The 21769-nt window shown below is 51.8% G+C and overlaps 2 protein-coding genes across 3 annotated transcripts in view; one reads left to right on the forward strand and one right to left on the reverse strand.

Annotated features, from left to right (window-relative positions):
- The window catches only part of DHRS7C (dehydrogenase/reductase 7C), a 445910-nt gene that overhangs the window by 22038 nt on the left and 402103 nt on the right, over window positions 1-21769 (forward strand). The gene's annotated exons all lie outside the window — the stretch shown is intronic.
- Window positions 8906-14132, reverse strand: LOC120383247 (zinc finger protein OZF-like). 2 transcript variants are annotated; one of them, XM_039501115.1, is made up of 3 exons: window positions 14078-14132; window positions 13369-13482; window positions 8906-13028 (listed from the first exon to the last, which is right to left on the reverse strand). In XM_039501115.1, exons 1-3 carry the CDS (start codon window positions 14109-14111, stop codon window positions 11725-11727), a joined length of 1452 nt encoding a protein of 483 aa, XP_039357049.1. In that variant the 5' UTR covers window positions 14112-14132; the 3' UTR covers window positions 8906-11724. The 2 variants fall into 2 exon arrangements, with proteins under 2 accessions (XP_039357049.1, XP_039357048.1); XM_039501114.1 differs by having other exon boundaries at window positions 13369-13485; window positions 14078-14119.

Below are 21769 nucleotides of genomic sequence, written 5' to 3' on the forward strand. Positions count from 1 at the left end.
GGAGGAAGAGGTCATGGTATTTACTGTATTTAAAATACTCGACCAGGATGTGGGAGTCCAGGATTCAATGTCCCCTTTCTCTCTCTCATGGGGAGATAAGATCTGAACAAGGGTCTCCCATGTCTCAGGAGAGAGTTCTAAACCCTGAGCTATGAATAGGCTTGGTAAAAGTCACTTGTTACGTTTTAAAATAATTTTGATGGATAACATTGATGTTTAATTTTGCAGGTTTTTAATTTTTTTTGTCAGTTTAAATTTTCACAGTTTCCTCAGTTCCGGGTTAATAGAGTCCAACAAAATGTACACAGTCCAATGTCCCCACAAAATAAAGGGTCTTCAACCCACCTCTGGTTGCCTGTGAGTGGCACTCCCTTGGCTCAGGGCTTATAATGTTTCTATCCTCTCCAAGGGAGGGAAAAGGGGTCAGTGTCCCCTCTATGAAAAAAGGTGGTTAATATGGGAGCCCGGACCCTCCCTTGCCACGGGGCACATGGTCAAATGCCTCTCCCATGATCCTCCAGATCCTCTCAGGCTTGGGGAGCTGCTGCTAGCAGAATCTCTCCTGCAGTCTGGACTGCTGAACCCTTATCCAGGATCTCCCAAGGTAAGTCTCTCCCCCTTCTGAGCTGTCTGGTTCTGGAAGGTGATTCATCAGTGCAAAGGTAATTCCTCTAGACAACCTGGGGGGCATGGGCATGGCTGTGGCTCACTCAGCTCAGCGCGGCTGTCAGTCCACTTGTGGAGTCCAGTAATCTGGACATCTCTGTTCTAATGTCCAGCGCGGGGGATGTTAGGGGAACCCAGGCCTACCCCCTCCACTGGGTTCCAGCTCAGGGCTCTCAAGCTAGACAAGGAGAGTCAGAGTTTGCTGACTAACTGTGCCCTAATCTCCTTCCTACCTTCCCTAGGCCTCTGCAGGCATCCTACCCACAGCTGCTGGTCATCTCTAGGCCAGGAGTCTCTCTCCCCAGGAGATGCTGGGGGAGAGGAGCTAGGGCTAGACCAGGGTAGGCAACCTATGGCACATGTGCTGAAGGCGGCACGTGAGCTGATTTTCAGTGGCACTCACACTGCCTGGGTCCTGGCCACCAGTCCAGGGAGTTCTGCATTTTAATTTGCTTTTAAATGAAGCTTCTTAAACATTTTAAAACCCTTATTTACTTTACACACAACAATGGTTTAGTTATATATTATAGACTTATAGAAAGAGACCTTCTAAAACCATTAAAATGTATTTACCGGCACGTGAAACCTTAAATTAGAGTGAATAAATGAAGACTTGGCACAGCACTTCTGAAAGGTTACCAACCCCTGAGCTAGACCCTTAGTTCTCTCTGCCCCCAAGGGAGCCTGGAGCAAAGGGAAGTGGGCAGGGCCCTCCATGAGGACTTGCATTCCCAGCTGCTCCAGGGTGACAAGAAGGGACCCAAAGCCTGGCATGACCCTGGCTGGAGCAGAGGTTGGAGCATGGCCTCATTAAAGGCCCAGGGTCACCACTGAACCAGGAAAAGAAGAACTTGACTCAAGCCTATTTCATTCCCTGCTCTGACTCTCCCTCCCCACAGGGAATACTCCCAATCCAAAGCTCCTGGAGCAGCAGATCCTACAGCCTGTTGGAGCCAGCCCACCTACGTCTGGAGTCAGAAGCTGCGGTCAGAGGTCGCTTATGTCAAATTCAGGGAGAGTGATGGTGAATCAGAGCAGGGCTGTGCTCTTCCTTATGGCTCTGGCTCTTTCCTGGGATACTGTGGAGTTGATGTGCTGTGGGGGAAGGAGGCAGTTCAGGATCAATGGGTAGGCACAGATGCTGGGCAAATGACCCCATCCCCATGGGGCTGAGACATTGTGCCCAAGGAGGAATATCTGATTAATTGATCACAGAGCTTTAGAAGGGAATTGTTGCACTCAGGACAATGCTTATATGCTGCAGGTCACAACTTGTCATTGTCTCTCTAGACTGGGAGAAGGTTCAGTGTCAGGGCTGGTCCCATCCTCTCTGAACCCAATATTCATGAACAGCTCATCAGGAAGGAGAGAGACACACCCCCTCCCAGGCTCTAAAGTCCTTGGTCAGATGAAGAGAGTGACTGTGAGGATAGTCCCTGCCACAGGAATCTCAGTGCCCATAGGACTCCCTTGGGATTCTCCTGTTTCTCTAGGAAGGAGCCGGTGATTCTTGTGCGAGGACCATCTCCTGGATCTCACGAAGGGACGAGGGCATTGAGGTTCTCATTCCCCAAGCCTGTCGGGTCCCTGTAGTTACCGCTCAGTAGAACCAGGCAGAGCCCTGGCTTCAAATCCGAGCTTCTTCCCCTGTCCCTGAAGGAGGAAGGGCCCAACACTGCATTGCATTGACTGCCCTGACCAAGGATGGCCCAGTGGGGTGTAGGCTAGGAGGACAGATTGGAAAATTGATCTTCCAGTCCTCCCCAGCGCTAAGATAAAATTGCTCCCATTCCTCATTATTGGGCTCAGCTCCAAGATGTATTGGAGCCTGTCTGTGTCTGGGGACTCTGCCTGCAGGTTTCTGAGCATGGCATTCAGGCGGTCTGCCAAGACCTTATGCAGAACCTGCAAAGGAAGGGAGAGCCATGGGTCAGAGTTAGGGAAACTGGGGCCACACCCGCCGCAGGATGGTAAAATGGTCCTCTGTGAAGCACTGGTGAGACCTCAAACACGTATCCTGGCCGCTCTCATTCATATCCCACTGAACGCAAGTAGCAAGGGTTCGTGGTAGGACGACAGCTGGTACTTCAATCCGTGCCCTTAGTAGGCCTCTGCGGAGGACCTTGCAGGCAGCACAGTATGGAACAGCCCAGCTGCTATGGATGGAAGCTGGGCAAAACATGGCATATGGAAGGAAGGAAGGAATCCCCCCATTGGAGGGGTAATGTAATCGCCCCTGGAGGGGAGGCTCCAACCATGCAGACTTTTTCCATCTCTGCCCACCCCACCTCAATCTCTGTAGCTCCAGTAAATCAAGGGAGCAGGGGCCAGGGGTCACTCCTGCTCCTGGCATGGAGGAGCAGGAGGATGATCTACCAGGACGTGAGTGGTGTCCTTCTCCATGCCCAGGGTGAAGACACCATGCAGGGCAGCTCAGAGGAGGTGAGGCTCCAGCTCTGTGTCCAGGTCAGGTTTCATTGTGCTGGCGAGAGAGAGGAGCCGGTATTAGACCATGCAGTGACAACATGGGCATGAAACTGCAGAGAAAAAGGCTCATACGGTGAGAATGGAAATGGAGGCACCGAGCCAGGGAACGACAAGGCCAAGGCCTCACAGACAGTCAGTGGCAGAGTTGGAATAATGCCTGTTCCCTGGATCCTGCTGCTCCTTCTGTACATATGCACCAACCCCATGGGTACTCCAGGGCTCAACCACCCACAGAAAAATAATAGGGAGTGGTCAGCACCGACTAGTCGCAGTGGTTCTGCGGCCCCAGGGCTGGCCACTGATCAGCTGCTGGGTGGCCCCCAAGGCTGGCTGCCGAACAGCTGTTTGGTGGCTCCAGGGCTGGCCACCAATCAGCTGTTCAGCTGACCCTGGGGCTGGCCGTGGATCAGTGAGTGGCTGGCAGGAGGCACGCTGAGGGGGTGGAGAGGAGCGAGTGGTGGGGGTCTCGGGGGAGAGGGTGGAGTGGGGACAGGAAGAGGCAGAGGGAGGGCAGGGCCTTGGGGGAGGAGGCTGAGCAGGAGCAGGGACTTGGAGTGGAGCACCCACTGGGAAAAATAAAATCAGCACCTGTGCTCCTGAGCATGACCCCAGGACTCTCCCCAAGGACCTTGTAACATTACTAGAGTTAAACTAATAGCCCAGCCCTGGGCGGCGTGTGAACTGCCTGCTGGGGGAGGCTAGCCCCTGCCCTGCCCATTCTGCCTGAGGCCCTGCCCCCGGCTGGAGCCCTAAGCCCCCCACCGCATCTGCTAGCCTCTGCCCCAGGCTAGCGCCCCCAGCCCGGCATGCGTGGCCCCAGTCTCCCCAGCCCCGGAGCACCGGGAGGGCGGGCTGCGCGGCCCCAGTCGCCCCAGCCCGGCATGCGCGGCCCCAGTCTCCCCAGCCCCAGAGTGCCAGGAGGGCAGGCTGCGCGGCCCCAGTCCCGGAGCGCCGGGAGGGCAGGCTGCGCGGCCCCAGTCTCCCCAGCGCCGGGAGGGCAGGCTACGTGGCCCCAGTCGCCCCAGCCCCAGAGTGCCGGGAGGGAGGGCTGCGCGGCCCGAGTCTCCCCAGCCCCGGAGCGCCGGGAGGGCAGGCTGCACAGCTCCAGCTGCAACCGGGGCCACTGCATAGGTGGAGACGCAGAGGGAGGCCTGTGCATGGAGTGTGGGCAGGGCCACACCTGGCTGTTTAGGGAGGCACAGCCTCCCCCGGCCTATGATACTCACTGCCCATGAGCCCAGCCAGGAGAGGGCGAATACTCCTGCCTTCTCTGCCAGAGGACGTGGCCTGGGAGTGGGAGAGGCAGTGACTCCCAGCCTAGGTCTGAGCAGCACTGGGGTTAGGGGAGCCAGGACGGAGGGTCTTGGTACCTGAGGCTGTGCCCAGAGATCGGGCAGTTGGCAAGGACGGCGCTGGGTGCACAGTTACTGGGCAGCTCTTCAATCGGCTCCTGTGAGCCCCAAAGGAGTGTGTGCGAGTCAGGCCCCACTGACACGTCCCAGCGAGGAGGAGATTTCACTGTGCCCCACACAGCCACCAGGATCCCCCCACAACTGCCTCCCGCTCCTCCAATTCCTTCCTGCCCATCAAACGTGGCCCCTTCCAAGGATTCCCTCCCAGCTTGGTCCCCTTCCCCTTATTCCCTCCTCCCTGTGCAAACTGCCCCCATCCAACACCATCCCAGCTACTGAGCTGGGACCAGAGGCAGGGCACGGCGGGGCATGTGGGGTCAAGGGTCCCCCAGACTGACCTGTCTCTGTCCTCCCACTGCACCTGCCCCGGCACACTCAGCCCTGTTCCCTGGCATCTGGGCCTGGCCAGGGAGTGGCTGCTTCTCACACTAACCACTGAGGGTCACTGCTCTGGGCAGTGCAGGAGCTGTCTGAGAGAGCCTGGCTGGGGAGGCAGCAGGCCACGCCCAGCCCAAGCCTGGCTGCTGGGGACAGGGCCCGAGGGAGCCGAAGCCCCCATCCCCCCTGCACGTTTCCAGCTTGCTCGCTGCCTGTCTCCAGCAGCCGGGCCAGGCAGGGAGTCGGCTGCCACCTCCAGGGTCTCTCAGACAGCTGCTGCACTGCACAAAGCAGCAACCCAGAGCAGCCAGCATGAGCTGCATGCAGGGGTGGCTCTAGGATTTGCGCCTCCCCAGGCAGGGCGGCACGCCGCGGGGGTGGGGGGGCGCTCTGGCGGTCGCTGGTCCCGCGGCTCCGGTGGACCTCCTGCAGACGTGCCTGCGGAGGGTCCGTTGGTCCCGCGACTCTGGTGGACCTCCCACAGGCACGCCTGCGGATGCTCCACCGAAGCCGCAGGACCAGTGGACCCTCCGCAGGCATGCCTGCGGGAGGTCCACCGGAGCCGCCTGCCGCCCTCCCGCGGGATGCCGCCCCAAGCGCACGCTTGGCATGCTGGGGTCTGGAGCCGGCCCTGGCTGCATGAGAAGCAGCAGCTCCCTCCCCTTCCCCACCCAGCTGTCACGGAGAGCAGCCAAATGTGCTGGGGGTGGGGGTGGGGGCAGCAGGAGAAGGACTGAGCCCCCTCACCTCCCCACAGGTAAGATTGGCTGGTAGAGCATGGCAGCCCCAGGCTGCACATAGGGCAGGGGTGGGGGGTGGGGTCACTGTGAAGAGGAGATAGGAGGGGTGGGCATGTGTCCTCCCCTTTAGATTGTGCCCCCCAAGTATGGGGAGGCACAAGTCAACTGTGCCCCAGCCTCAGCTGTCCTTTCAGTCCACAGTTCCCCCACTGCCCACTAATGACCAGTCTCAGAATTTCTCCATTCTCTTCTCCCCAATCCTCAGCCTCAGTAATCCCTGCTCTTTGCAGCCTCCTCCAGCTCCATCCATCCCCCATCCATTGGCCCAAGGGAGGCCCCTGCCCATCCCATGTCTCTCTCCTCCCTCCAGCTGCTGCGCACTTTGTCTCACTCACCACAATCCTCTCCACCACAGCTGTTTTGGAGCAGGTAGACTCCAGCATGTCCTGCCCCATCTGCTATGCAGTGAGGAGACACTTTGAGCTAGAAAATTTGATAAGATGCTTCAGTCTGTGCTAAGTAGTTGCTGTTCTTAACAATTTTAAAGTAATAAAATACAAATGCAATAGAGTATTTCATACTCTTATGTCATAATCTGATATAGCTCAATGTGATAGGACACCTCACATTATGCACTATTGCTCCTACTGACCCTCCCAAATGGATCGTCCCAGCTCACCATTTTCCAACCACCATGAGGTAGGCAGGAGAGGATTGTTTTCCTTATCTGAGAGAGGGAGAAACTCAGGTTGAGAAAGGTGAAGTGACTTGTCTTAGGTCACACAGCCAGTCAGTGGCAGAGTTGGGAATAGGACCCAGGAGTTCTGACTTTCAAACGAACCATCACATCTTGAATTTCATACATTGACTGATCAGAGTAAAGTGCTCTCAAATGAACTATGACCCACAATTGTTCATAGTAATTATTCCGCATGAATTCTAGAAGACCTAGAACAATACAGAGAATCATGACCTGCTCAGAGACAATTAATGGGGAGATGCAGCAAGATTAATCCAATACGTGATCGGTTGTGACTTATTTGTCTGGTCTGAAAAGAGAACAAAACAATCTGAGATTCCTCCCTGTCAATAGCCTTGGCCAATCAGCATTGAGACTCTGAGAGGTGAGAGGCTGAGGGGTCTCGCTGGATGTCCCAAAGCATGGCCCAGGTCACCACCAGAGGGGAACACTCTCAGAGCACTATTCCAGCCCACATCTTTGTGAGGGCCTCCCACAATGCGAGCAACCCCCCTCCCCCCTCTCACACTCCTCCTTGGTGAAGGGAGGGAAGCAGGGCAAAGGGGAAAAAAAAGAAGCAAGAGAAGAAGAGGAAGGAGAGAGGGAAAGAGGAAAAGGGAAACAAAAAGGACAAACTCCAATGTCCCCAGTGATTCTAAGGGACAAAGTCCCAGGTAAGAAATCAAATTCTGCCACCTTAACCTAGCGTTTTTTGTGCCTAGAATTCCTCCTGCACCAGGTGGATCAGACTGAACAGGTTGCAAACCTCTCTACAGTCCTATATTGTAGAGAGGCCCCCAACTGTGTCTGTTTCCCACTCTGTAAAATGGGGATAATAAAACCTTCATTATCTCTATTTTATAGTTGGGGAAACAGAGGCACACAGAGGTGAAGAGACTTGCTCATGATCACAAAGCCAGGAATAGAAAATGACTGGTCTTCTGATTGCCAGTCCTGGGCCCGAGCTCTGATTATCCTGGCCTCTCTGCTCTAACTTTAATCACAGCCCAGCTAAAAGTTGTCTTCTTCTCCATGTCCCTTAACTCCACATCACAGTGGAAGAAGGATTTCCTGTTGGCCATCTGGCTCTAATGCATGTGGCTCTCGTTCCAAAAGACATTCTCTAGCTCAGTCACATGTTATGGGTTTGATGGGGGAACCACTTGGTGACATTCTACGGCCTGTGTTATACTGCAGGTCAGACTAGATGGACATAATGTTTTTTTATTGGACCAACCTGTGTTGGTGAGAGAGACAAGCTTTCAAGCCAGACAGAGCTCTTCAGGTCTGGGAAAGGCATTCTGCACAGTCACAGCTAAATACCAGATGGGAACGGATTGGTTAGCATACGTAGTTAGTACATATAGTAAGGGACCATTCAAGGTAGAGTGGCTACAACTACAGTGCATGGACTCGGGGACAGGCAGCTGTGTTCCTTCCTTTAGCCAGAGGGGAAGGTTTAACCCCTGCATATGGACTTGGCCCTTTACAGATTCAAACACGGTTCGTTGGTGCTCCACTGCATGAAATCTCCCGACATGCCGGTCTGAATGGTCTCCCATCACTGGCGGCACAAATACGAGGCTTGGGGAGGCTAAGTCCCCTTTTGGGAGCTTCCTGTGCTCCAGTGCACAAAGGCGACGGGCTGGCACTCCTCCAAATGAAGTTGATCGGCGTTGCACTGGGCATTTGCCCCCTGCATAAGCTGCTTTTTTTATTTTGGGGAAACAGCCTCCCGAAGCATCTTATACGCGCTGCCCATAGTCTCTCTTACCTTCCCTCCAAGCGGGGCGCTCCCTGGGAGCAGGGGCTGGGGCCCGGGAAGGGGGGTCCTGGCCAGGCTGGGGTCTCTGCCCTGCGAGAGGCTCCTGGGAGCAGCGAGAATGTTACTGCTCAAGATTCACCCGGCTGCAGCCAGGGCTCGGGGATCTTGCAAGAAGCACGGGCTCCTCATAGCGCCCCAGAGTCACTGCAGGGTGAGCGATTCACTTCCTGCTGCCTGGAGTGAGTGACCCCAGCGATCGCTCCCAGAGCCGCATCCCAGCTGCTCCTGGGTCCTAGCGATCAAGGTATTGCACTGCAGCCCCCTGCCCCAGAGCCTGCCTCCCGGGGCCCCAGTTCCCCTGGACAGGGGCAGCTCCTCTCAGCATTAAGGGGGCATCATACACAGAAGCCACCATGTCAATGATGGGCATAAAAGAGACATCCAGATACCAGGCAAGGAGGAAAAGGGGAGTTTCTATGGAGACTGGGGATTGTTCCAGAGAGTCCCCAATATCAATGGGGACAAGGGGTGATGGCTCCTGATCCTAGTGAGGCAGCCCAGAGATGCAGAGAATACATTTCTCAGTGACACAGACTCCGACAGGGTAGTGGTGAGGTTTTATGGGTGACCTTACTGTGCATTTCTTTACCAGACCATGTTTGCATTGCTTTTACTATTAACCTGCCTCGGAATTTGGTGCACAACAAAGGACACAGAGTGTGAGAAAATAAATTTTACTTTATTATTCCAAAGGACAAACAAAGACAGACTCCTTTCCTCATCCAGCTCAGCACAGTACTTTTCATCCCCAGGACAGCACATTGTTGCACCCAAATCCCTCATACACTAGCAGTAGAGCAACATTTACAAACTGGCAGAAAAGTGCAGAGAATCCAAGAGAGATGCTGGGACCCAGGTAATCCACTCCGAAAGCAGGGAATCCAAGGAGCTGAGATTAGAGGGGTACAGTGTGGGGAAGACAACATCTCAGTCATCCCCACACAGGATACACTGATAGATGGGGAGAGAGTGACCAGCTGGGCTGTCATGCTCCTTGTCTCCCTCTGGCCTCTATGATGGGGGTTAGCCTGGCTTCAAGGCTGGCCCAGGCCTGTTTACTTTTCTCCTTCTTGTCTCTGCCCAGCCCCATCCTCTCAGTAATCTGGAGATGTTGCATCCTCCCCTCATCACTCCTCTTGGGGCATCATTTGTAATGCTTTAGATTTCAGGGATGACTTCACCCAGCACTCACAGGGCAATTCCTGTCTCTCTCTGGTATTGGTGCAGCAAGTTCACAGTTCTCAGCCTCAGATCTCTGGCTCTCAAGAGAAAAGTCTGCGGTTTCCCAGCTCTGTTCCCCTCACCCCCTCCTGACTCTATCTCACATCCCTGAAGAGACCAGGTAGCAACTCCATGCCCTGTTCAGTCTCGGTCCCTCGGTGTTTGTGCTGAGAGATACTGATAGTTTTCATTGTTCACACAACACAAAAATTTCATGACAAAGGGAAAAGAAAGGTTAAATAAAATAAAAAAGGACTCTTCTGGCAAAAGATCTTTTGTCTCCTTAAGTCCTCAATAGAGCTGTGCTATATCCTGTCAAAGTAAGCTACTGGTGCTTTCTAAATTCAAAGGGGGCAGGGAAAAGGGGCAGAGGGGGTGAGTGATAAGAGGCAGCACCTCTCTTCCCTGGACTCTCCTCTCTTGTCCCATGATCCCTAACATACGATCTTCCTGGCACCCAAACACCTTCTGCTTCCCACATCCACCAGACCCAACCACTGAATCCCCCAGTTTCCTCCCCAAAACCCATCCCTCCTGGTCCCTTCACATTTGATTCCCTGGAACCCAGCACCTTTGGGGATTTAGGGAGAGGAAGAGAGTTGTCAGCCCCAGTGTTACTCACTCTGCAAGTACCAGCTCCAGGTAAGTGGGGGAAACCAGCTCAGGGGCTGCAGGAAAATGGGGGTGGGGACAGGTGTCCAGAGTGAATGTGGTGCCTGGCCTAAGTATCCCTCTCCTAGTCTCCATGCGCGAGGCATCATGTTGGGGAAGGGAAGAGAGAAGGTGTAACTTAATTCAGGAAGAGGGACCTTCTGGAGGAGTTTCTCTCTCCCTTCCCACAGCAGGTGAGCAGGAGGCAGGAAGGTCCATCAGTTCAGCAGCCAGGACTGCAGCAGGGAGGGGCTGATAAGGACTTCTCCTCCGCCTCTGCCTGGAGTTTTCTTAGACCAGGCAAAGCCAGAGGGTCCTGGAACAGCTCAGGGTCAGCGGCTGCTGGGCAGCTGGTTACCTGGGAGACAAATGCCATTGCTGCATGTGGGAATTAGGAAATGGAGTTTTTACTATAGCCAGTCCTAGTCATGGCACTGAGAGAATTTCTCTCCTCTGTGGAGGAGTCTCTGATGCCCAATGTGGTGTTAGCATGGAAAAAGGTTCAGTTGGAGCTAAGGATATCTGAGAGGCCTCTTCCTTCTGTGAATTTGCTGATGCTTGATGCTGTGTGAGCATGAAATGAAGCTTCCCCACACATTCAAGTCTTTCTTCTGTGAATTATTGGATGGAGTTCATATGACTCTTTTGCTGAAGTTATGGAAGCTAGTTCCACAGTCCAAGTATTTATGGATTTTCTCTCCCATGTGGATTGTCTGATGTGAAGTAAGGTTTGATCTTCAAATTAATTTCTTTCCACAGTCAAGGCATTTATAGATACTGTGCCATGTGGATTCTGAAATGTTTAGTAAGGTATGATCTAGGACTGAAGCTTTTCCCATCATCTAAGCATTTATGGGATTTCTCTCATGTGGATTGTCTGATGTATAAGAAGATTTGAGCTCATTGAAGCTTTTCCCACAGTACAGGCACTTACAGGTTTTATCTCCTGTGTGGGTTCTCAGACATGAAATGATTAAAGCTTTTCCCACAATCCAAGTATTTATAGGGATTTTCTCTCATGTGGGTTCTCTGATGCATAATAAGGGCTGATGGTGCACTGAAAGTTTTCTCACACTGCAGGCATTTTCAGGGTCTCTCCCCCATGTGGATTCTCCCATGGTTAATAAGGCCTGAGCGCTGAATGAAGCTTTTACCTCAGTCCAAGCATTTACAGGGTCTCTCTCCTGTATGGTTTCTCTCATGGTTAATTAAGACTTGAGCAATAACTGAAGCTCTTCCTGAAGTACAGGCATTTATAGCAGGGTTTCTCAAACTGGGGTCCAGGGGTCCACAAGGGTACTCCAGTGGGTCAACGAGTCATGTCCGGGGCCGCTGGCCCCGCTGATCAACTCCTCCCCCTCCCTCCCAGTGCCTCCTGCGGTGTGCAAAACAGCTGTTCAGTGGTGTACAGGAGGCACTGGGCAGGAGAGGGAGGAGTGGGGATGGGGAGTGTTTGGGGGAGGGGGCAAAAAGAGGCAGGGAAGAGGAGGGGCAGAGGTGGGGGGTTGGAAGAAGGGGTAGAGCGGGGCGGGGCCTGTGGCTGAGTCGTGGCCGGGGGGCGATGTCCATGCAAATTTTTAAATCAAAAGGGGTGACCTTGGGTTGTTAAAGTTTGAGAACCATGGATTTATAGGGTTTCTCACCAGTGTGGAGTCTCCCATGTCTAATAAGATGTGCCCTCCGACTGAAGCTTTTCCCACAGTCCAAACACTTATAGGGTCTCTCTCCCGTGTGCAGTCTCCTATGAACAGTAAGATTTGAGCTCCGACTGAAGCTTTTCCCACAGTCCAAGCATTTATAGGGTCTCTCTTCTGTGTGGGTTCTCTCATGGCTAATAAGGCCTGAGCACTGACTGATGCTCTTCCCACAGTCGCGTTTATAGGAGTTCTTGCTCGTGTGGATTCTGCCATGGTTAATAAGGCCTGAGCGCTGACTGAAGCTCTTCCCACAGTCCAAGCATTTATAGGGTTTCTCTCCAGTGTGGATTATCCTATGGCTAATGAGATTTGAGCTTCGACTGAAGCTTTTCCCACAGTCTAAGCATTTATAGGGGTTCTCTCCCATGTGGATTCTGCCATGGCTAATGAGGCCTGAGCGCTGACTGAAGCTCTTCCCACAGTCCAAGCATTTAAAGGGTTTCTCTCCAGTGTGGATTATCCTATGGCTAATAAGATTTGAGCTCCGACTGAAGCTCTTCCCACAGTCTAAGCATGTATAGGGTTTCTCTCCAGTGTGGATTATCCTATGGCTAATAAGATTTGCACTCCGACTGAAGCTTTTCCCACAGTCCAAGCATTTATAAAGTCTCTCGCCCATGTGGAGTCTCCCATGTCTAATAAGATTTGAGCGATGACTGAAGCTTTTCCCACAGTCCAAGCATTTATAGGGGTTCTCTCCAGTGTGGATTCTGCCATGGTTAATAAGGCCTGAGCGCTGACTGAAGCTCTTCCCACAGTCCAAGCATTTATAGGGTTTTTCTCCTGTGTGGATTATCCTATGGCTAATAAGATTTGAGCTCCGACTGAAGCTTTTCCCACAGTCTAAGCATTTATAAAGTCTCTCTCCAGTATGGATTCTCCCATGTCTAGTCAGATTTGAGCGATGACTGAAGCTTTTCCCACAGTCCAAGCATGTATAGGGGTTCTTTTCGTTCTCATTTGTCTGCTGAACTGTGGTTTCTTTGGAATCCTTGCCTCCTCCCCCACATCCAATAGATTCAGACACTTTATTCCTTTGGCAGTTTCCCAGCTTCCTCTCTGACCTATGCCAATTACTCCAGCCTTTTCTCTGTTCCAAGCACTGGGAAAAATTCCCTTCAGCTTCTTTCAGTAATGTCCCCTGCAGTTCCACTTGTTCAGGACATTCCTGCAGTAGATTCCCATCCTCATTCTCACTCATTGTCTCATCACCTGATGAGGGAGAGAGAGAATATAGGCAGGAGTCATTGCCTTGGTCAGTACAATGGACAGAAATGAGAATAGCAAAGAGGGAAAACACAACTCAGTAACTGTTGGGGAGACTGAGAATTTGGATTCTGCTCCCAAATCCCATCCAAACATTCACAGAGAAGTGAAATCATGGAAAAAACTCCGACAGCTAACAAGGTGGGTGGGAATCCAAGCTGTATCTGCCATGATGACCTGACACCAGCAGACCACAGCCTGACCTGGGTGAGATGAGGCAGAACTGAGGGGGCTTGGATTTTCAGCTTTTTCCTTCACTTACCATATAGTTGTATAGACTTCTCACCTGTGCAAGTGCCTCTTGAGAACTTCCTTTCCTCGGAGGCCGGAAGATCTGGGACCCACGGCTCTTCCCCTGCTTCCAGCCGGACAATCAGGTCAGGTTTGGGAATGGGGAGTCCTGCTCGGGGGGTGAAATCAAGTATGATCAGAGTGCACTGAGGAATGGTGGAGTATTTGTCACAAAGGGCACATCTTGAGTTTAAACTGCCCCCATGATTTGCTGGGGGGCTGTGGGGTCTGAACAGATGAGAACATGATCACTGAGCCTCCTTGGGAGAGGCCGATGTCTGGGGGAGGGAGAGTTGTCACACCCTCATTAGGAGTTTTCAGGATGTGTGGTCTGGGGGACTGGCTGAGGCACACACAGAGCTCCGGTGTAATACCCTAAGCATCCAGAGGCCAGAGCCCTCCCCACAGATGGAGCTAGTCCCAGGAAGGGAGGTGTATAGAGATCTTGTGTGTGAGTGAGAATTAATGCAGATAGGTTAACACACTGTTCCTGCCTCTGTGAAAGCTGGAGGGATGGGGATGAATTAACATATCCATCAGGTTCCTGTTGCAAGGGGTTTGGAGGTGAACAGCTCTCTCACACACTGGAGCTGTGGATTCTGTGACCCATTCCTGTCTAATGTAACTGACCAGGGAAGAACCTGACCAGGTGCAGAAATGCAGGCCCCAGGGCTTCAAACAGCTGAGGGAACAGGAATACTTACCCAGTGAGGTCACAATCTCATAATTCGCCTGCATGACGTCCCTGTAGAGGGCTCTCTGACCAGGGTCCAGCAGAGCCCCCTGCCCCTCGGTGAAATACACAGCCACCTCCTCGAAGGTCACCGACATCTGAAAAAACAGGTGCTCCCCACTCAGTACTTGCTGCCCCAGCCACTATCCCACTATTCATGGGGAAGAAGCACAATAAGACGACAGCTCTGGGAGGACGAGAGGAAAATACCACCCCCACCCTGCTCATAGTGGCCAGGAGGCTGCAGGGAACAGAGAAAAGGTGAGAGCTCCTTGTCCCTCCCAGCAGAGGAGGGCAGGGATTTCTCATTTGCCACACACTTACTGGGCACAGGCTGACATGGGAAGCAGAGCTCCGTGCAGGGGACAGGAATCCCAGCACCTTCCCTTTGTATTTCATTGCAATCTCTGCCGATGGGTTCAGGCTCCAGCACTCTGGCCTGTTTTCCCAGCCCTGTCCAGGGGGTTGTTTCCTGTTTCAGAAATGGGGGACTCTTCATGGGGGACCCACCCCACCCCAGGCTGAGCATGTTCCAGCAGGATTATCACCCCCTGTCCCTCTCCCTGCCTCACCCTGTGTATTTCCTGCCCCTCCCCCTCTATAACAACCCTTCCCAACAGCTCCCCACAAAATCCCCTACCTGAGCTGGATCCACCACAGCCATTTCCCTTCCCCGGCCCCTAGGAAGATGGGATGATCTGGAGCAAAATGGGGTTGTTGTTCTGCAGCCTGTCAGGGTGAGAAGGGCAATTGGGGAGTTTCCTGAATTAGCATTAGTCCATTTCACGCCCCGATTCCCCCCAGGCTCTTTCCAGACACTCTGGACTCCGCCATGCTGGGAAAACCCTCAGTGACATTAATACAACACAGACCTGACTCCTCCCACCAGGACTAAATCCACAAGACACTTTAAAAAAAACCCAAGGAACAGAGTCTCTGAGCCAAATGCTAGAAAAGAGCAGAATCAAAAGCTCCAGTTTGGGGGACTTCCCCCAACACTGTCCCTGAGGGCAGCAGATTCCCCCAGCAGCACGGGAACTAGGCAGAGGCAGGAACTGGCTTTTCCTCTCTCTGCTCCTCACCTTCTCCCCAGGAAAGTCAAGCTGGGTTGGAACCTCCCTCCTCACTTATTGCTCCTGCTGCCCCTGCCAGTCTCTCCACCCCCCTTCGGCATGAAAGAGCTGATTACTGTCCTGCCACTCCTGTGGGTGTTTCCTCTCCAGTAGCTATTGCCACTGCTAACAGGAGTGTGAGCCTGGGTGTGTTGGAGGCAGCAGCTCTAAGACTCACAGACACCCAGGAGCAGAGATGGGGCGACGAGGGGCCATTTGCGCAGTCACTTTCCTGCCTGCCCCCTGCACTCACCCCCAGAGGTCAATTTCATCACCTGCAGGCTCAGCAGATGATGCCAGCAAAGCCCTGGGCTGCCCCAGGGTGATAGTTCCAGTCACAGGAGAAAGTCCCCTCTCGGGTGGGCACAGAGGGGGCCTTAGTGATGGGTGTTCCAGCATAGATCCCGTTTGGCGGCAGCAGCAGCTGCTCAGCTTGGGCTCCCAGATCACAATGGAGGCAACAGCATCTGCCCCAGGAAGCCCAGCTAGCTCTAGGGTTCCAGTATCCTGAGCACAAAGAGAGACTGACACTGACCTCTCTGGCCTTAGCAATTACCAGAGCCACCCTGTGCTGCCCCTGCAGCCCCCAGGAACAGTCAGGCCAATGCTGATCTCATATGTCCATTGGGACTCAGGGGGAGGGCTAGTTCAGTAGCTTGAGCATTGGCCTGCTAAACCCAGGGTTATGAGTTCAATCCTTGAGGGGGATCTGGGACAAAAAATCTGTCCGGGGATTGGTCCTGTTTTGAGCAGGAGGTTGGACTAGATGACCTCCTGAGGTCCCTTCCAACCCTGATATTCTATGACTCATAGTGGAATTGGAGAACCAGTTCAAACCAGTATTTCATACATTAACTGGAACCAACTCTCAACCATAAATTTGTTTTACCAACTCAACCTCAATGGAACGAACAAAAAGAAGTGGTGTTACCAGTTAAAATAAAGATTCAGCATTTTTAAGCTCATTATTAAACACACACACACACACACACACACACACCCCAATAGGCTGGTGAGTGCAGAATGGCCTGCCCCAGGACAGTGAGAAGAGAATAAGAAGAGAAAGGGGGCAGACCACCAGAGCAGGGAGGGAGAGGGGAAGCTTGGGAGCTGCCTGCACACCAAGGGAGGCAGAAGAGAGGCCATAGGTAGATGAGCCACCTAGGAGAAGCCTCCCTGGGGAGAGAAGAGGTGGGATGCTCTCTGGGCCCTGAAGTTCATAACTGCTCAAGTCCAAGGGCAAAGGTAATGGCTCCCCAACCTTCTCCCCTTAGACAGGTCTCCGCCCACCATCCTCAGCTCCTGGGGCAGCTCCTCCCTCCAGTTGCTCCACTTGAGGTAGGGTTCATGCTCGAAACTCCCTTCCTCACTGAAGACAGCTGCAGGGCCCACTCCCAGCCTCCCAGGGCACTGTCTGATACGCGCCTCCAGCCCCCCACCCCAGATAGATACGTTTCTCTCATACATATATCTTGATGCTAGATATCAATCCCCACTGTCAGCACAAGACAAAGTCAAGGCAAAATTTAATTACACCATAACATGGATGAAGATGGAAATGTTTGAATCACAAATAATGATTTCACAGAATCAATGTCAGACACGTCTGAAATTGAAAGATGAATTGGAACTTCTGAAAGCTTGTGAAATCTTCAAAAAGGAAGCGATATCTGGATGAAGGAAAGCCCCCAAAAAGGATTGGGCCAATTCCTGATTCATTTGCAGATGGACCACATCTCAATAAGAAAGATAACATAGTAAACTACTGGGAACATCCGAAAAATGTCATGCCTATGCTAAATCAACTAGCAAAAATTGTGTTGCTGGAACTGCCGGTACATAGACTCATAGACTTTAAGGTCAGAAGGGACCATTATGATCATCTAGTCTGACCTGCACGATGCAGGCCACAGAATCTCACCCATCCACTTCTATAACAACCCCCTAACCTATGTCTGAGTTATTGAAGTCCTCAAATTGTGGTTTGAAGACCTCAAGCTGCAGAGACTCCTCCAACAAGTGACCCGTACCCCATGCTGCAGAGGAAGGTGAAAAACCTCCAGGGCCTCTGCCAATCTGCCCTGGAGGAAAATTCCTTCCCAACCCCAAATACGGTGATCAGATAAACCCTGAGCATGTGGGCAAGACTCACCAGCCAGCACCCAGGAAAGAATTCTCTGTAGTAACTCAGATCCCATCACAGACCACTGGGCATACTTACCTGCTAATAATCAAAGATAAATTGCCAAATTAATTGCCAAAATTAGGCTATCCCATCATACCATCCCCTCCATAAACTTATCAAGCTTAGTCTTAAAGCCAGATATGTCTTTTGCCCCCACTACTCCCCTTGGAAGGCTGTTCCAGAACTTCACTCCTCTAATGGTTAGAAACTTTCGTCTAATTTAAAGTCTAAACTTCCTAGTGTCCAGTTTATATCCATTTGTTATTGTGTCTACATTGGTACTAAGCTTAAATAATTCCTCTCCCTCCCTAATATTAATCCCTCTGATATATTTATAAAGAGCAATCATATCCCCCCTCAACCTTCTTTTGGTTAGGCTAAACAAGCCAGGCTCTTTGAGTCTCCTTTCATAAGACAGGTTTTCCATTCCTAGGATCATCCTAGTAGCCCGTCTCTGAACCTGTTCCAGTTTGAATTCATCCTTCTTAAACATGGGAGACGAGAACTGCACACACTATTCCAGATGAGGTCTCACCAGTGCCTTATATAATGGTACTAACACTTCCTTATCTTTGCTGGAAATACCTCGCCTGATGCATCCTAAAACTGCATTAGCTTTTTTAACGGCCATATCACATTGGCGGCTCATAGTCATCCTGTGATCAACCAATACTCCAAGGTCCTTCTCCTCCTCTGTTACTTATATGAGCATCAAAAGAAAATTTCCAGATCTCAAATGTATCCTTTCACTGCAGAGATCCAATATGATTAAATGTGTTATTTTGGGTTTCTCAAATACATTGCTTAGGAAAAAATAATCATGTATATTTGACAACACAAAAATGCTAGGAAACCCCATGTAAAGTTAAAATTACAAAATAAATAAATAAATAATCAAAAATCAAAAGAATTTCCATTTTAAGATGCAGCTCTCTTTCATAGATTTACCTCCACTGAGATTGAAATAGGATTTAATCTGGTAACTGAACTTCTATTTTTGTTTATTTGGGTGGCTTGAACCAGAAAAGAAACCCAACCTATTGAATGGAACTGAACCTGAATAAAACCAAAACAAATACCAGTTGGATTTCCTGCCTGTTGTTGCTAGCAGTGACTCTGGTTTGACACAGAAATCAGAGCAGGGCAGTGTTCAGTCCTGTCAGCTCCAAACATTTATCATTCAGGAGTCAGACTCCCAAACAATGAGATTGTTTAAAAAAAACAAAGACTAAATTAGGAGCAAAGGGGGTGTGGGGAGGAGGGGGGGTATTTGCCTTGTAAATTCTGAGCCCTTAGCCGAAAGTCCGCTGCCCCCACCGCCACCCATTGTTTGACCATGTCTAGAGAAAAAGGTTCCCCACTGGCTGCTGGGTGGGGCAGCCTCCTACCCCATGGGCTGGGGAAGCTGCCATTGTCTCTCTCACCATCCCTCTCTCTCCTCCTACTCTCCGGCTCTCCCTTCCCCAGCCAGTCTCTGCTTGCTCTCATATTTATTCTCCCTCCAGCCTCCCCACTGCCCCCCTTTTCCTTCTCTTTATCCCCCCCCACTCACTTTCCCTCTATTCCAGCTCTGTTCCCCTGCGCCCCAGAATTCTCCCTCTGCCCCCTGATTCCGGTGTATTCCCTCAGCCTCCCTCCAGCAGCCCCACATCCCCATCCCGCCCCCTGTTCACCCCCCTCCTGTCACCTCACACACACCCCTGTTCTCCCCACTCCTGCCCCACACGCATCGCTGTTCTCCTCTCAATGCCCTCTGGCTCTCAGAGCCCCCTGCCCCTCTTCAGCCCCCTTCCCGCTCCCACCCCCAATCGATCCCTCCCACTCCCTGCAAACCATGGGGGCTGGCAGCCAGCTCTCCTCTGCCCAGTGCAGGGAATCGCGGGCAGCCCAGCTGGGAGCAGCCTGGGGCATCCCCTGCCCCGGGAGCAGCGCTCCGGGGGGAGGGGGGCAGGTCTCACCTTCTCTCCACGTGGGGCTCTGCCTGGGAGCAGGGCTCTGGGTCCCAGTAAGGGGGGGGGGCGGGACAGGCTGGGGTCTCTGCACGGGGAGAGCCTCTCGGGGAGCAGCGGGAATGTTCCTCCCCGCCTGCAGCCAGGGCTCTGGGTCCCCAGCGGCAGCAGCCGAAGCCCCGGGGTCTTGCTAGGGACGTGGGTTTCACCGCGACAGAGTCACTGCAGCGACCGCAATTCACTTCCTGCTGCCAGGCTGAGTGACCCCGGGAATCGCTCCGCCCGGCGCCTCCTGGGTCCTAGCGACAGCGACACTACTGGGTTTGGCCGCTGTGTGTCTGTCTGTTATTGTTATTATTTATTGTATCCTCATCCCCAGGCCCGCCGACACGCTTGGAGGGGGGGGGGGGAAGGGCAAAGGGTCAGTTGTCCAGGGGCCCGGAGATTTAAAAGGCGGATGGGAGAGAGATGTATTTTTTAAATAAAAATTAAGATAAAGAAAGTTAACTAGATGAGGCAATGCCATAACTTGCATAGTGGGTACTAATGTGTTAGCCAAAGGATAAAAAGTAGCATCATCAACCTCAGCCATCCCTTTCCAGGGGTGCAGTGACTGTTCTGCCCTGGGGCCCGGAATTGCCATTGTGGGGCCTGGTTACCCCCAGCATGTTCTGCTTCTGTCTGTGTGTAATAGTGTCTGATTTTGCCTGGTCTAATTTGGTCACTTTGAAAAGTTGTGAAGTTGTGTGAGTGAATAATGTTATTGGCTGTCCTGTGAGACGTGTGGTGTTTGGTAACTCAGTCATGCTGTCAGTCATTTCCCTTTTTATATTTTTATTGTATTTCTGTTTCTTTCTTTATGCACATTAATCAATCAAATAAATAAATAAACAGGATTATTGTTTCTTTCTTCATGAAAATTAATCAAATAAATAAAAATGATTGCATTGCAGTCTGCTGCCCCAGACCCTCCCTCTCCGGGGAACCACATTCCCTAGGAGCAGACAGCTCCTCTCAGCATTAAGGAGGCATTATGCATAGAAGGCACCATGTCAATGAGTGGACAAAGAGGAGACATCCAGATTGAATATCTGTAGAGACTTGGGACATGGCAGTGATGGGTTCGTGGTCCTACATAGGCTGCCCAGAACGCAGAGAGGCCGGGGACATGTTTCCCGGTGACACTGACTGTGGGTGGGATTCACTCTGGTAAGAGATTGACCCAGGGAGCAGTTTGTAAGATGTGTTCTCTTTTCTCCACATCATGTTCACTGTCTACTAGGCCTGAGCTGAGCTGCAAGGTCTCCTCCTTTGGTTTGGGCCATGGAGTTGTCATTACTATGCCACCAGGTTCCTCTGGTTATTTGTAGAGTCAATTTAACCCATCACTGGGCTGTAGGAAAAAATCCTCCAGTTGTCCCCCCGTTTCCTCACAGGGCTACCTGCTGCTCCTTACCCTGCCAGTGTAACTTTGCCTGCACAATTTGCCTCTGGTACCGGTTATTAACATCTGTGTATCCTCTCCTTTGCTGCCCTGTCACAATTTGCTGCTTCTGCTTTTCCCCATCCTACAGTCCAAGGGCAGTAAATTGTGATGGATGGAGGCATTTCCACCACAATCTGGTACCTTTCACCTTTCCCCACTTTCTGGTCCAGGGATAACAGACTGTGATGGATGGGGTTCATTTATCATAGTTTTCCCACCTCTGCTTTCCTCCATCCTTTAGTCCAGGGCTGGTAAATTCTGATGGATGGAGGCATTCCTACCACAATTTGGTACCTCTCACCTTTCCCCACCCTCTGCCTTTCCCTATCTCCTACTGGGTATTATAGCCTGTAGGGCTAGCCCACTTGCTTGCCATATATATTTTCTTATGGGTTTCTTATTTTCTTATGGGTTTGACTGTTTTACTATAACAAGTTATAATAGGTTTATAGATTTATATTAGAGTATTTTTGGCTGTAACGCAAGGGACCTACAGGCCACATCCTGTATGTTGAACTAAGGCAAAGTTAGTGTATATATGTTTGGGACCTTTCCCCTAGATAGGTGGTGATGAGCTAAAGCATAAGATCCATACATGGTTGCAACCTTTAACATAGTGTGACTGGGCAAGGCCGGATGGCTATAGAGAAGTAGTGGGAGATAGATATATTATCCCCAGGTTAAACAAATCCCTGGTACCAGGATAAGTAAATGGCAGCTGCTCCAGGTCAATTAAGACACCTGGGGCCAATTAAGAGCTTTCCAGAAGGCAGGGAGGATGCTAGGTTGATTGGGACACCTGAAGCCAATGAGGGGTTGGCTGAAACTAGTTAAAAACCTCCAGTTAGTCAGATAGGTGCACATGCCAGGAGCTGTGAGAAGTTGTGCTGTTGGAGAGACCCTGAGCTGTACACACCATATTAGGCACAAG

Source organism: Mauremys reevesii, linkage group 15 (assembly GCF_016161935.1).
Source record: "Mauremys reevesii isolate NIE-2019 linkage group 15, ASM1616193v1, whole genome shotgun sequence".
NCBI lineage: Eukaryota > Metazoa > Chordata > Testudines > Geoemydidae > Mauremys > Mauremys reevesii.